The following is a 14,200-nucleotide window of genomic DNA, read 5'->3' as shown; positions in this document are numbered from 1 at the left end:
AGGGATTGGTAGTGTTTTAGCAGTAAAGAATAGAGCAATTATCATTATCTGCTCCAGTGTCTCAGCCATATCCAAGCACTTTGTATTACCTAAGAGTGGTGTAATAAATTCAACATGTAAAGAGCACACACTGTGCATCTGCAGGACTGATGTCTGTTTTAAAGAGCCCACAGGCGAGAGGTGACTCATGTGTGAGTTGTGACTTGTTATCCTGTTCTGTTGTGTGATAACAATCAGCGACATTTTAACAGTTTATACTCAAATGGTCTATTATTTTTGGCTGGCACCCAACCAAATGTTTTTGTAATTCACTTTTAATATCTGTACGTTTACCAAAATGTTTTTTTTTTTTTTTTTTTTGGTCACCAGGGGGATTCTCTAATCACTGAATGTAGATACAACACTAAAGGCAGAATGAACATGACCTGGGTAAGATTAAGGCTTGGAAAGCCGTCTTTGCTTTCACTAAGAACAATTATATAGATTTGTGTCATATTGTTTGCCTAGGTTTTCTTGTGAATTACACCAATTATAGAGATATGTTCATGACGGAAATCCAGGTTAACAGCAAGCTTAGTCAAACATAATAGAGCTAAGCAGTCATGATGTCTAATTTGTAGGCCCTTTTAGGGGTCTAATTTAACATGGCTTCCTCTCAGAATTTATAAAGTGGTTTTAAAATAGCATTTCTCATTTTGTTCACCAAATTTGCTCACGCAAAAAATAAAATTTCAGACTTGATTTGCTCACCCTTTATGTCATTTCAAACCTTTATTCTATTAAACATATGTCTTAAGTAGCATGGGTTTATTTGTAGCAATAGCCAAAAATACATTGCATTGGTCAAAATTATAGATTTTCCTTTTTTATGCCAAAAATCATAGGGATATTAAGTAAAGATCATCTTCCATGAAGATTTTTTCCAAATTTCCTACCGTAAATATATCTAAACTTAATTTTTGATTAGTAATGTGCATTTCTAAGAACTTAATTTGCAACTTAATACATTTTTTGTTTGTTTTTTGCACCCTCAGATTCCAGATTTTCAAATAGTTGTATCTCAGCCAAATATCTTCCTATACTAACAAACCATACTTCAATGGAAAACTTATTTATTCAGATTTCACATTATGTATAAATCTTAATATTTAAAAAAAAAAACTGAACCTTATGACTGGTTTTGTGGGCCAGGGTCAAATATCCTAACATCACAGAAGGAGGGCATACAGCTTTGGTACAACAATTCAAGACAGAATTTTCATTTTTGTGTAGACTATCCCTTTAAATGACGCATTAGCTAAAATGTGGATGGTTAACCTGCAATACCTGTACAATGTAAGTTGCTAACAACATTTTTACAACTACCTTAAAGGGATTGTTCACTTAAAAATGAAAATTCTTTCATTAATTACCTTCATGTCTTTCTGCACAGTGTTGCCAAGCCAGTGGTTTTTCCACAGAATTGGGATAATTTAACACAATTGAAGCGACCCCAAAAAACCCAAATATGTATCCCCTGGAATGCAAATTCTACCAGAATTTTACCAAACATAATTGGGCTAGTTTTGGGATAATTTTGAGTAGCAATTACACAGGTTTTCTTGTGAAAACCTGGCAACCCTAGTTCTAAACCTGTAAAACCTTTGTTCACCTTTGGAACACAAATTAAGAGATTTCTGATGAAATTCGAGAGCTCTCAGACCCTGCATAGACGGCAATGCAACTAACATGTTTACAGCCTAGAAAGTAAGTAAGAACATCATTAAAATAGTCCATGTGACATCAGTGGGTCAACCGTAATTTTACAAAACTACGAGAGTACTTTTCATGCACATAAAAACAAAGTAACCACTTTATTCAACAATTTCTTCTCTTTCATGTCAGTCTTCGCCGCTCTTTCACAAGAGTACCATGCTTATTTTAATGTTGTCCTTACTACCTTTCTGGGCCTTGAACATGTCAGTTGCATTGCTGTCTATGCAGGGTCAGAAAGCTCTCAGATTTCATCAAAATGTTCTTAATTTGTCCTATAAGTCTTATAGATTTGGAACGACATGAGGGTGAGTAATTAATAACAGAAATGTCATTTTTGGGTGTAATTTGGGTGTAAATGTTTGACACATTTACTGTTTCAACTAGCTAGCAACTTTATAAAAGCTCTTACAAAAAAACTAAAATAATTTTATATTCAGAAGAAGCACACTGCACGACAATGGAAATTCTTTTCCAGGTTTTATGACTATAAACTGAACAGCTCTATTAGAAACATGTCTTTGAATCTCTTTTTTTCCAAGCCGGTCTGTGAAAGACTGCATGCTCTTGGCTAAACAATGTGTCTGCAAACAGCTGCAGGTCTGTGGAGATGAATCCAGCTGCTGACGTTTTCCTGAACACATGCAGCCAGTGAGCTGCACTCCTGATAGGCTGAGCTGCTTTTTCTCTGTAGACAGTCCACAATCCATAAACATCAGGGCCAAATCACTGGTGTTTTGGATTCATATTAGAGAGATATATTTGCTGCTCTGTGCATGTCAGTTCAGCTGTGCTCAGTACTGGGCATAATCTGTCACAGGCCTCTGACTATAACACTGCTTCAGATGCATTATGTCCGTGTAGTATTCCAAAGGTCTTGAACCAAGTAATGCAAAATTTTTTTTTTTTTTTTTTCCTACAGGGAGGTCTTAGTACACGGGATGAGATGTGTTTGTCATATCTGCTGTACTACCCCAGGGTTAACCTAGCCAGGTGTGAAAGTTTACCAGAAATCACCGGCCAGCTTAAATTCATTGGGGTCAAAGAGATCCAGGAGCCTGTTACGTAAGTCTGAGAAAGCACTTCAGTGAAGGGTTTCTTTGTTAGTGGCAAATACACATATTATCCTCATAATGATGAAAAAAATAGATTTTTTTTTTTTTTTGGTTTAGTAAATTAAAGGACTTTGAGGCATTTTCTGCCTGTCAGTATGCATGCTCAGTTCTCACATGTGCTTTGATTTTTTTGCACTAATTAGTTGTTTCGCAAGGTGGAAATTTCCCTTGGCCATTGTTTCTAACTCAAAAAAAAAAAAAAGAAAAGAAACAGATTAGACTGCATAACAACAACAATAGACTGCCATATTTACGAGCACTTGTGTAAGAGGGTTAAAAGGGACATCCGATGCCTGTTTTTTCATAAGTTGGTATGATTCTTTAGGGTCTTCACTGAATGTCTGCAAAATACATTGGTTAAAATTCCTCTTTTTTACCTTGTTAAAAACACCACGGTTCACAGCAACCCATTTTGGCGCATGTTAAATGATAATGAGCTACTGCTCACTCCACCCCTTTCTTCCATTTTATGTGTATTCGTGGCATGTTACTTTCAAAAACAACTATCCACCATTTTAGTTTAAATGAGCACAAATACATCATAATGAATAATATCAAGCAGCATAACTGACTGTCTTTTTTAACCTGTCTTAGGTTAGGCTTTAGTCTGGTTTAAGTTCCAGAATGGCTTACATCACTTTCTAAAAAAAAAAAGTTTATTGCAACTTTTTATCTCACAATTGAACATTTTTTCTCAGAATTGCGTGATACAAACTTGCAATTCTGACTTTTTTTTTCAGAATTGTAAAATATATATCAGAATTGTATGATATAAACTAGCATTTGCAAGTTATTTAGTCCGAAGAATTGTGAGATATAAACTCGCAATTCTGTGAACATACCAATTTTTTTTTCTCCTCAAAACTGGACTTTATAACAAGATACAAATTTGCAATTGTGAGAAAAAAAGTCAGAATTGCAACATTATTTTTTGCAATTGTGAGTCTGACTTTATAACAATAATTTTGACTTTATATCTTGCAATTCTGACTTTATTTCTCGCAATTGTGAGATTATGTCCTGCAATTCCTTCTTTATTTCTCAAAATTATGAGTTTATATCCTGTATAAACTCTATATCTCGCAACTGTGAGTTCATATCCCACAATTCTGACTTTATATCTCGCAATTGTGACTTTATAACTTACTATTCTGAGTTTATATCTCGCAATTCTGACTTTATAACTTTTTAAAGTTTTTATGTTATGCAATTCTGAGAAAAAAAATGTAAATTGTGACATGTAATCTTGCACTTGCGAGAAAAAAGTAAGAATTGTGAGATAAAAAGTCGCAATTACCTCTATTTATTTTTTATTCAGTGGCAGAAAAGGGGTTCCAGCTCCTAACTTCCAGCTCCTTTAAAATGAAATTTGAACTGTCAAAAGGAGATACAGTAATATGCAGAAAGCTACATATATACAGTATAAATAAAGAGAACTGTGGGACATATAGTAGGTTCCAAAACAAAAGAAAATGGAAACAATGGGAGAAGTAAAATAATGGAAAGAAAGTTCAAGCACAAAAAAAAAAAATAATTTAAATGAAAGCAACTTGAGACAATACTGTGAATGACAGCTTCCCTTACAAAAATTATCCCTGGTTTTACTACAAATAAAACCCCAAATCATCATGGTTTTGCTACACTAACCATTGTATTTGTAGTAAAACTGTGGTTACACACATAGTAATCGATAATCACTTTTACTCTAATAAAACCAAGGTTAATTTTCTAAGGGTTAGTTCACTATCATAGACCCATAATAGTTTAACAGCGATTGATTGATGGCTCACCGGATGATTACATGATCAAATGAGGATAAATGTTTTCACTTCTCCAAATGTTCTGCTTGTCATGTCAGCACAAGAGCTTGACAAAATGATGTGCCATCTTGCTTCCATCAGAAAGTACAAATTGTTTGTCCGACCCTTTTCAACATCTGGAACGGTCATTGTAAAATGTGTTTGTCTCATTCTAAGAGAGCTAAAAAAAGAAAGACACTCTGAAACCACAAGCCACAAGGCCGCCAGACAGATGGTATCAAATCTTGTTCATCCCTCAGTTACACATAAATAAATAAATAATTCATAAAGACTTCTTTCTTTTAACATTTCTAGAATTTTAGTTTTAAACTCCATCCTTCATTGGAAACATGACATCTGTAGGCATTATAACACCACTGTTGCATAACCCATTATGTTACACTGGAAAAATGCTTTTCTTACTTAGATTTTTGTCTTGTTTCCAACCAAAATATCTAAAAATTCTTAAATCAAGAAGGATTTTCTAGACGAGTAAAAACAGTCTTGTTTTCAGAAAAAAAACAAGTCAAAATTAAGTGTGTTTTCAGTTTATCTTGAAACAAGCAAAATATTCTGCCAATGGGGTAAGAAAAGTAATCTTGTTGTCTGTTTGAAATAAGATTTTTTTTGCTTACACCATTGGCAGATTATTTTGCTTGCTCTAAGCAAAAACTCATTTAGTTTTGACTTGTTTTTTCTAAAAACAAAAAAAAAAAATTTTTTTACTTGTCTAGAAAATCCTTCTAGATTTAAGACTTTTTAGATATTTTGGCTGTTTTTAGCATTTTTTACAGTGTAGCAACACATTCGAACATAATGGCCCTCCAATCTAAAAAAAAATACTGTAAGTACCTCTTGGCTAATTTTTAGCTCTTTGCACTGCAAAAAATGCTTTTCTTACTTAGATTTTTTTGTCTTGTTTCTAGCCAAAATATCTGAAAATTTTCAGGATTTTCTAGACAAGTAATAATTATTGTCTTGTTTTTAGTAAAAACGAGTTAAAATGGAGTGCGTTCTTGCTTAAAACAAGCAAAATATTCTGCCAATGGGGTAAGAAATATAATCATGTTTTCTGTTTGAAATAAGATTTTTTTTTTTTTTTTGCTTACCCCATTGGCAGATTATTTTGCTTGCTCGAAGCAAAAACTCATTTAGTTTTGACTTGTTTTTTCTAAAAACAAAAAAAAATTTTTTTACTTGTCTAGAAAATCCTTCTAGATTTAAGACTTTTTAGATATTTTGGCTGTTTCTAGCATTTTTTGCAGTGTAGCAACACATTCGAACATAACGGCCCTCCAATCTAGAAAGATACTGTAAGTACCTCTTGGCTAGTTTTAGCTCTTTGCACTGCAAAAAATGCTTTTCTTACTTAGATTTTTTGTCTTGTTTCTAGCCAAAATATCTGAAAATTCTTAAATCAAGAAGGATTTTCTAGACGAGTAATAATTATTGTCTTGTTTTTAGTAAAAACAAGTGAAAATGAAGTGCGTTTTTGCTTGAAACAAGCTAAATAATCTGCCAATGGGGTATGAAAAATAATCTTGTTTTCTGTTTGAAATAAGATTTTTTTTTTTTTAAACCATTGGCGGATTATTTTTTTGTCTGTTTGTAAAGAGTGTCAACATACTGTTACGCAAGAAAAATTTCAGATTCGTCTGACAATAAAAGTTATATCATATCATATCATATCATATCATTTTGTTTGCTCTAAGCAAAAACGCACTTAATTTTGACTTGTTTTTTTTTAAACAAGAAAATAATTTTTACTTGTCTAGAAAATCCTTCTAGATTTAAGACTTTTTAGATATTTTGGCTGTTTTTACCATTTTTTGCAGTGTAGCAACACATTCGAACATAATGGCTCTCCAATCTAGAAAGATAAGTACCTCTTGGCTAATTTTTAGCTCTTTGCACTGCAAAAAAAATGCTTTTCTTACTTAGATTTTTTTGTCTTGTTTCCAGCCAAAATATCTAAAAATTCTTAAATCAAGAAGGATTTTCTAGATGAGTAATAATTATTGTCTTGTTTTTAGTAAAAACAAGTCAAAATTAAGTGTGTTTTTGCTTAAAACAAGCAATGGGGTAAGAAAAATAATCTTGTTTTCTCTTTGAAATAAGATTTTTTTTTCTTACCCCATTGGCAGATTCTAAGCAAAAACACACTTCATTTTGACTAGTTTTTTTTTTTTTTTTTTAAACAAGAAAATAATTTTTACTTCTTGATTTAAGACTTTTTAGATATTTTGGCTGGAAACAAGATAACAAATCTAAATAAGAAAGCATTTTTTGCAGTGTAGCAACCCATTCAAACATAATGGCTCTCCAATCTTCAAAGATAAGTACCTCTTGGCTAGTTTTAGCTCTTTGAGATGTTATCGCAGCCACAGAATAAATCTAAAGACAAACTGTACGAGTTTTAAGGGAAGTTCATATCTCAAAACAGCTGCGACTTTCAGGTTCTGTGGGCGTCTGCTGAGCCGCTGATGTTTTGTATAGATTCCTTTCACTGCTTTGTATAGAGAAAGAGAGATGTGTGGTTTGTTATGTCGGCACATGTTTGTTTGTGATTTCGTGTGTGAGCGGCCGAATGTGTGTTTTGGATGGACGTGGGTGTGTGTGTACGTCTATAAATGAGGAACATCTGAAGGGCCCTGCTGGTGGAGTGTGTTTATTCGACCCCCTGAAGCTCAGAGCAGTATTGTGCTCAGATGCTGGAATAAGGGGGATTATAAGAGGATAGACCTGGCAACTTCAAACGGATTTAGTTTCAAAGCTCTGCCCCAAGCGCCCTCTGTCTTTCAATCACCACACACACTCATATACACACATATAAAGCTCATTGAGAAGATACGGTTTATGGTTCCCTCAGGAGTATCTTTGATCAGTGAGTAAATTAATGACACTCAAACCATTAAATATGTAATGGGGAATATGGTAAATGGTACCAAATTATCTATACATTTTCAAGTTCATTTCACAGATAAAGTCGGTAAAAGGCGACTTTGATATTATTTTCCACTAAACCACTGGATGGCAGAAAACTGTGGCGTAGCACTTTGTAAAACATCTGCTTTTCAAGATACACGTGCAAATTTGGCTGATGCTTGATGCGATCGTGGGCAGAAGCGCATTCGATTCTGTGCTTGCTTGACCTAATATTTGATATTTTTAAAAATGTTAAAAATGAACATTGCTCAAATTCTTGAATATATCTGGAGACAAAGGTCTTCTTAATGATTTGCAATTTTGTTAAAGAGAATTAAAGCAACCGTTTTTAAGGCGAGACACTGCAGGTGAATAGGGTAAAAAAATACTAATAGTTATCACCTTACTTACCAAGTTGATTGATTAAATTGATAATTTCAAACATTTTTTTTGTATTAGAAGCTTTCTAAAATGTTAGGTTTAAATATGCAAATGAGGCATTATTTAATGAAATGTGCAAAAGTGCAAAGTCAGTTTCAAAATTCCTGTTTAAATGTTGGGTATCTCATTATGAACAAACTGAGAAAAGACAGAAAACAATCTATTTTTTACCATTTTGAGGGGAATAAAATGTTGTATAAAATCAAGCAAATTATATATGAACAAATCCCTCAGGATATATATAGACAGGAATGAAATGTAAAGTTTGGTGTGTGTAAGTGCTACTGAAATGGAGATTTATGGCTCAGTGTGGGAGAAAAAAACTAATTTTGAGAAAACGTATGTATTGTATTTGAAATCTATTGACACAAATAGATAAAGTGCTATAAAAGAAACACTTAACAGTGTCTTTTGGATGTTTTCTGTCTATTAGTCTGAAAAAAAAAAACACTATAAAACATCAAACAAACAGTGTTTTTGCCTGCAGTGTCTCCCCTTAAATAACGAAAGAATGTGTAAAAGTATGGTATTTGGGAATAAAAGCAGCCCTGCTAATTAATAGAAAGCTGACTTTTCCTTTTGTTGACATGACATTGTTAGATTCAGATGGTAAATATCAGATGGTATATTATGTTGGGTGTCCATCTTAAAGATAATCACCATGTTTAGAATGAAACCATCATATTTAAAAACATGCTATTAATCATATCATATAATAAAATATAATTTGTTGTTACTACTGTAAATCTATTAAATTACTATGGGATCTCCTTCAATGCTTACAGAATCTTAACATATTTTTTTAAAAATATCAAAATAAGCAGAAAATAGTACAAACTTTGAACAAGTATCAACTTAGACAGTATAAAACAACAACATTATTTTAGCTAAAGTATTTGTATCCATACTGTGTGCCTTTAAAATGAAAGCCAATAAAAGGCCCCTCTTGCCACCTCATACATTTATACAAATTTTGAACAAAATAAACAACATGTATGTTTTTTTCACACAAAATCTGTTGCTCCATAAATGTTCAATACAAACATATATATTTTTCTGCAACAAAACACTTTGGGCACAGTGAAATCACTTTTTTTCCTAAGAGGGTGCCTTTAGCCCCGTTGTACCCTATTCTTTACAAAAAAAATAATAATAATAATGCTGACTTAAAATGACTATGACTTTCTTCTATGAAACACAATTTGTGCTGCTTGCTGTTTTCCATGCAATTACAGTCAGTGCATTAAACCTGAAGCCTTTAGTACACAAAAGCATATTATTAGTAGTATGAACATTTAGGTTGTTGTGCATTAAAAATCTGAATCATTATTTTTAAACAGATGATCAGACATTGCTTCTTTCATGAACAAACCAATAAAAGAGATAGGGATGTCTTTTAGGTAAAAAGGTCATTTCTATCATTTGAATTCAAAAGAATAATATGGACAAAAATGTCTCTGAATTCAAAAGGACCATATAAACACCTTTTGTGATACTTTTAAGGTGTTTCGCATCCTTTTGAAAGCTTGAAAGCTCCAGTTCCTGCTCTTTGTAACTTAACTACTTAACTACTGGAAAGATTAAAGGAGTGAACAAATAACAGCAGATCTAATATCACTTTAAATGGGACATTGAGTAAATGTAATCTCTTTTGCTTTTTGAAGAACCTGGCCCTTTGTGATTAAGAGTCCTAAGAAATACAGCAACCTCTCCTTCACGGAGGCCATGGACAAATACAAGTGGACGAGGAAGCGAGGGAAAGCATTCAACGACATTGTACGCAAACTCCCCATGAACGTCCGCTGCTCCAAGATCGGCCAGGAAGAGTGGTCGGTGAGTGCTTTTGATTACACACGGGTCTGTACCGTATTCTTTTATTTTCATTTATTCTAAAGTCGCTTGCACATATTCTGACACTTACACTCTTAAAAATAAAGGTGCTTCACGATGCCATAGAAGAAGCTTTTTTGTCTGAATGGTTCCATCTGAAGAAACTTTCTGTTTCACAAAATGTTCTTTGAGGTGAAAGAAGGTTCTTCGGATTATAAAAAGTAAAAATGACAGTGAGTTTAATGGTAAAAGACTGTTAAAATGCTACAGTAATGGTTAACGGTATTGGACTGTATTGGACATTGCATGTAATGTTACGGTAGTATACCATTTTCAGAAGTGAAAAAGAACATCAAATTTACAGTGAATAACATTTCAAATGTGATGGTTTTTTTTTTTTTGTTGAAATAATTTTCTTCTTAGTTTTTTTCTTATCAGTTTTGTACATTAGGGTTGTATGTTACATCTAATATTGTTAAATTAATTAATGTTTCATATGGTAATACACAGAAATGTTTCTTGAGCTACAACTCAGCATATTAGACTGATTTATGAAGTATCATGTGACGCTCAAGACTGAAATAATGGCTCCTTTGCCATCACAGGAATAAAGAAAATTGTAAAATATATTAAAATAGAAAACACTTAATTAAAGTTGTAAAAAAAATCACAACATTAGAGATTTAACTGTATTTTTGATCAAATAAATGCATCCTTGGTGAGCATGAGAGATTCTTACTGACCCCAAACTTTTAAACTGTAATGCAGCATATCAACATCATAAGGTTGATTCAAGTACTTCTTTCTGTCTCTGTTAGATTCAAGGGATGATCATCTCTCCTCCGGAGCTGAAGTCAGAGCAGACGTCTGCTGCTGTCGTGGCCTGTAGGAATGTGTCAGAGATTCAATGTGAACGCTCCCTCGCTCTGCTCCTCACTGCATGTCTCTCGCTCATACTACAGACCTGCACACACCTCTAATGTCTGCTGTCATCTCAGCCACCTACTCATAAACATACATACAGCAGGTTCCCATCGGGCCTAGTGTTTCCCAGAAACAGTGATGTTGAAGATTTACATCATGCTGAAACTATAGAGTAATTGCACTGTGTGACTCACTCTTACTTATAAATCAAGTTTATCACTATCACTGACCACAACCTGCTGTTTTCATGAAGAATATAGGCAAGCTTCACATAGAATATCCTTGGTTAGAGGATACTGTGGTCTTGACAGCCTCTATACTGTAAGAAATGCCTCACAGTAGTTGTAAATCTTAATAATCTCGCCACAAGAGGCTGTCACACTCCAGCAAACCACAACTGATGTCTTGTGGGTTAAAAGGATAGTCCACCCAAAATGTAACATTTTTCATCATTTACTCACTCTCATGTGAAACACAAATGAAGATATTTTGACAAATTGTATTGGTGCTTATTTTTGTACATTCAATTAAAGGCAGTGGGGTTGTGTTGGGCCCCATTGGCTTTCATTGTAAGGACAAAAACAGCTGAAACTTCTTTGTGAGCACTGTCACACAGACTTCCACAGAAGTGGTGTACATTTTTCAATACATAAATGTTTCAGTCGCACTGGAAGTTTTATTAAAAGTTAAAAAGTGAAAGCTGCCTTTAACAATGACTCTCTAACACATGCAAATGCATTCAGTCTAGAGCTCTGCGAACTGTGTTCCTCTCATTATAAGCTAAATGTGTGTTTCATAAAGGATTGCTGGAATTATATTCAAAAGCATTCCATTTTATATGCTGTCTATGTCTAAAGCAATAAATGTTTATTTCTTATAAATATTTTGAGATTTGTATTTGTAGCAGACGTTTTTAATGAAAAGACATATTCGTGGCATTTTATAATACATATATATATATATATTAATGGTGTGCAGTGCTGTTCTGAAATGAGAATTCAAAGTCCTCCGTTTTTTTTTTTTGGTTAATAAACATTTACAGAAAAAGAAAAAATACATATATTTTTTTACATTAATAATGTAATCAATATTCTATTTATTAATGCCAATGCCAGATAAAAGAGAAGTTTACTTCCAGAACAAATATTTACAGATAATTTACTCACCTTCCTTGTCATCCTTGTCAAGATGTTTATGTCTTTCTTTCTTCAGTCGATAAGAAATTATGTTTCTTGAGGAAAACATTTCAGGAATGATCTCCATATAGTGCCCTGCGTTTGAACTTCCAAAATGCAGCTTCAAAGGGCTCTAAACGATCCCAGCCGAGGAAGAATGTTCTTATCTAGTAGTAAAACAATCAGTCAAATTGACAATTGATGTACTTTTTAACCTCAAACGCTTGTCTTGTCTAGTGCTGCGTCCCAATTCGCATACTATCCATTCTAAATAGTACTCGAAAATAGAATTAGTATGTCCCAAATCATAGTATGTTTTAAAAAGGTATTCCAAAGATTTCCGAATGGTCTACTTCTTCCAATATTGCCCAAAACACATTGCGCGGTGGACGAGGATTCGATTAGAACTACAAACACGCATAAAAAGCATTAAAAACTACAAATATGGCGGATATGCGCGACCGACAGACAGGTAGAAAGAGGTTTGAGTGATAAATAATCAATGTCTAACCTGATAAAAAATATTTATTTAATGTTATCCGCATTATATTTCATCTGCAGCAACACTGTGAATGTAATTTTTTTAGGGCATAGTATAGGTAAGCGAATTGGGACGCAGCATTGGTCTGTGTTAACTGATTCTTCGTTTAAGACAGTTAGGGTAAGTCGAAAAACTTCCATCTAATTTTCTCCTCTAACTCTAGTTTACAAAGTGAGCATGCAAAAAAATGCCATTTACAAAAAAAACTGTGTAAAAACAGGTAAAACAGTGGTGTAGGATGATTTTGAAGTTGAAGAAGAAAACAAGGTGGGAGTTTTTCGACATACCCTAACTGCATTGACCCGGATTACACAGACTACACATGTGCATCACAAAGACTAGACAAGACGAGCGTATGAGGTTAAAAAAAAATTATATAAATTGTCCATTTGTTTAAAAAATGACTGATCATTTTGCTAGATAAGACCCTTCTACCTTGGTTGGGATCGTTTAGAGCCATTTGAAGCTGCATTAAAACAAGTTTAAACACGCAGACACAAAGATAGAAATAAACATCTTGGATGACAAAGGGCTAAGTAAATTATCTTTAAATTATTGTTCTGGAACTGAAATAATCCTTTAAAAGTTAGATTTTGCAGTATTATTTTTAGTGCCTCACTTGCCTTCTCAAAAGAAGTTTGTGTTTTCTTTGCATTTGTTCATCCGGGAATAAACTTATTCTTCTATATACAGTAGATAAAGAGGAGAATATTTTATAAATGTAGGATGTCTTAAGGCAAGACACTGCAGGTGAATAGGGTAAAAAAAATAACTAATGGTTATCATCTTACTTACTTGGTTGATTAATTACATTGTTCATTGCAAACATTTTTTGTATTAAAAGTTTTCTAAAATGTTAGGTTTCAATTGGAAATGAGGCATTATTTCATTAAATATTGCTAATTTGCATGAATTTCTGGTAAAAAAAAAATTTAACGCTGGATGAAGTCAGTTTTAAAATTCTTGTTTAAATTTTTTGACATATTAGAGTCAAATGTTTTTATCTCATTTTGCCACTCCATAATTACTTAGAACATAAATACTTAGAACAGGCAGAAAAACTTTTTTTTTTACAGCTTTTTGGGGAATAAAATGTCTAAAATCAAGCAAATGATGATCCCTCTGTAAAAACCTTCAAAGTATAGTCAAAAAAAATATTCTAAAGTTAGGTTTCAGTTGCAAATGAGGCATTATTTAATTAAATATGTGCTAATTTGCATGAATTTCTAGTACCAAAATTTAAAAACTGGATGAGGTCAGTTTTAAAATTATTGTCATATTAGAGTCAAATGGTTTTACAGAAGGAATTTTGGGTCTCATTTTGTCACTACATAATTCAGAAAATACAGGCAGAAAACACAAATAGATCAAGTGCTATAAAATAAACACTTAACAGTGTCTTTTGGATGTTTTCTTTCCACTAGCCCGAAAAAAAACCTTATGAAAAAACAAAAAGCCCAAAATCTCAAACTTGACAGGTGCAGTGTCTCCTTTCAACAGGCTCTTCTTCAAGACTAGAACTAGTTATGATGTATTTTACAGTTATTTGAGATGGTAAAGTTGAAGAGGAGAATGTTTTATAAATGTAAGTCTTAAGTTGATGCACTGCAGGTGAATAGGGTAAAAAATAATAATAATAATAATAATAATAATAATAATATCACCTTATTTACTTAGTTGATTAATTACATTGTTAAT

At 33.0% G+C, this 14,200-nt stretch overlaps 1 protein-coding gene across 1 annotated transcript; it reads left to right on the top strand.

The window, feature by feature from the left end:
* Positions 1-375: 375 nt before the first annotated feature.
* On the top strand, positions 376-11,669 carry LOC141283824 (DBH-like monooxygenase protein 1 homolog). Its single transcript, XM_073817144.1, has 4 exons — positions 376-429; positions 2,675-2,817; positions 9,697-9,865; positions 10,681-11,669. The coding sequence occupies exons 1-4, from the start codon at positions 415-417 to the stop codon at positions 10,840-10,842; spliced, it is 489 nt and encodes a 162-aa protein (XP_073673245.1). The 5' UTR covers positions 376-414; the 3' UTR covers positions 10,843-11,669.
* Positions 11,670-14,200: the final 2,531 nt, after the last annotated feature.

Source organism: Garra rufa, chromosome 13 (assembly GCF_049309525.1).
Source record: "Garra rufa chromosome 13, GarRuf1.0, whole genome shotgun sequence".
In the NCBI taxonomy this organism is placed as follows: domain Eukaryota; kingdom Metazoa; phylum Chordata; class Actinopteri; order Cypriniformes; family Cyprinidae; genus Garra; species Garra rufa.
The sequence above is the reverse complement of the archived record's forward strand: the minus strand, read 5'-3'. Positions and strand labels throughout refer to the sequence as shown.

Bases quoted from the DNA above. Each gene is read 5' to 3' on its own strand.
- LOC141283824 (XM_073817144.1), top strand. The intron at 2,818-9,696 runs GTAAGTCTGAGA...TGCTTTTTGAAG, and splicing joins GAGATCCAGGAGCCTGTTAC to AACCTGGCCCTTTGTGATTA. The intron at 9,866-10,680 runs GTGAGTGCTTTT...TGTCTCTGTTAG, and splicing joins TCGGCCAGGAAGAGTGGTCG to ATTCAAGGGATGATCATCTC.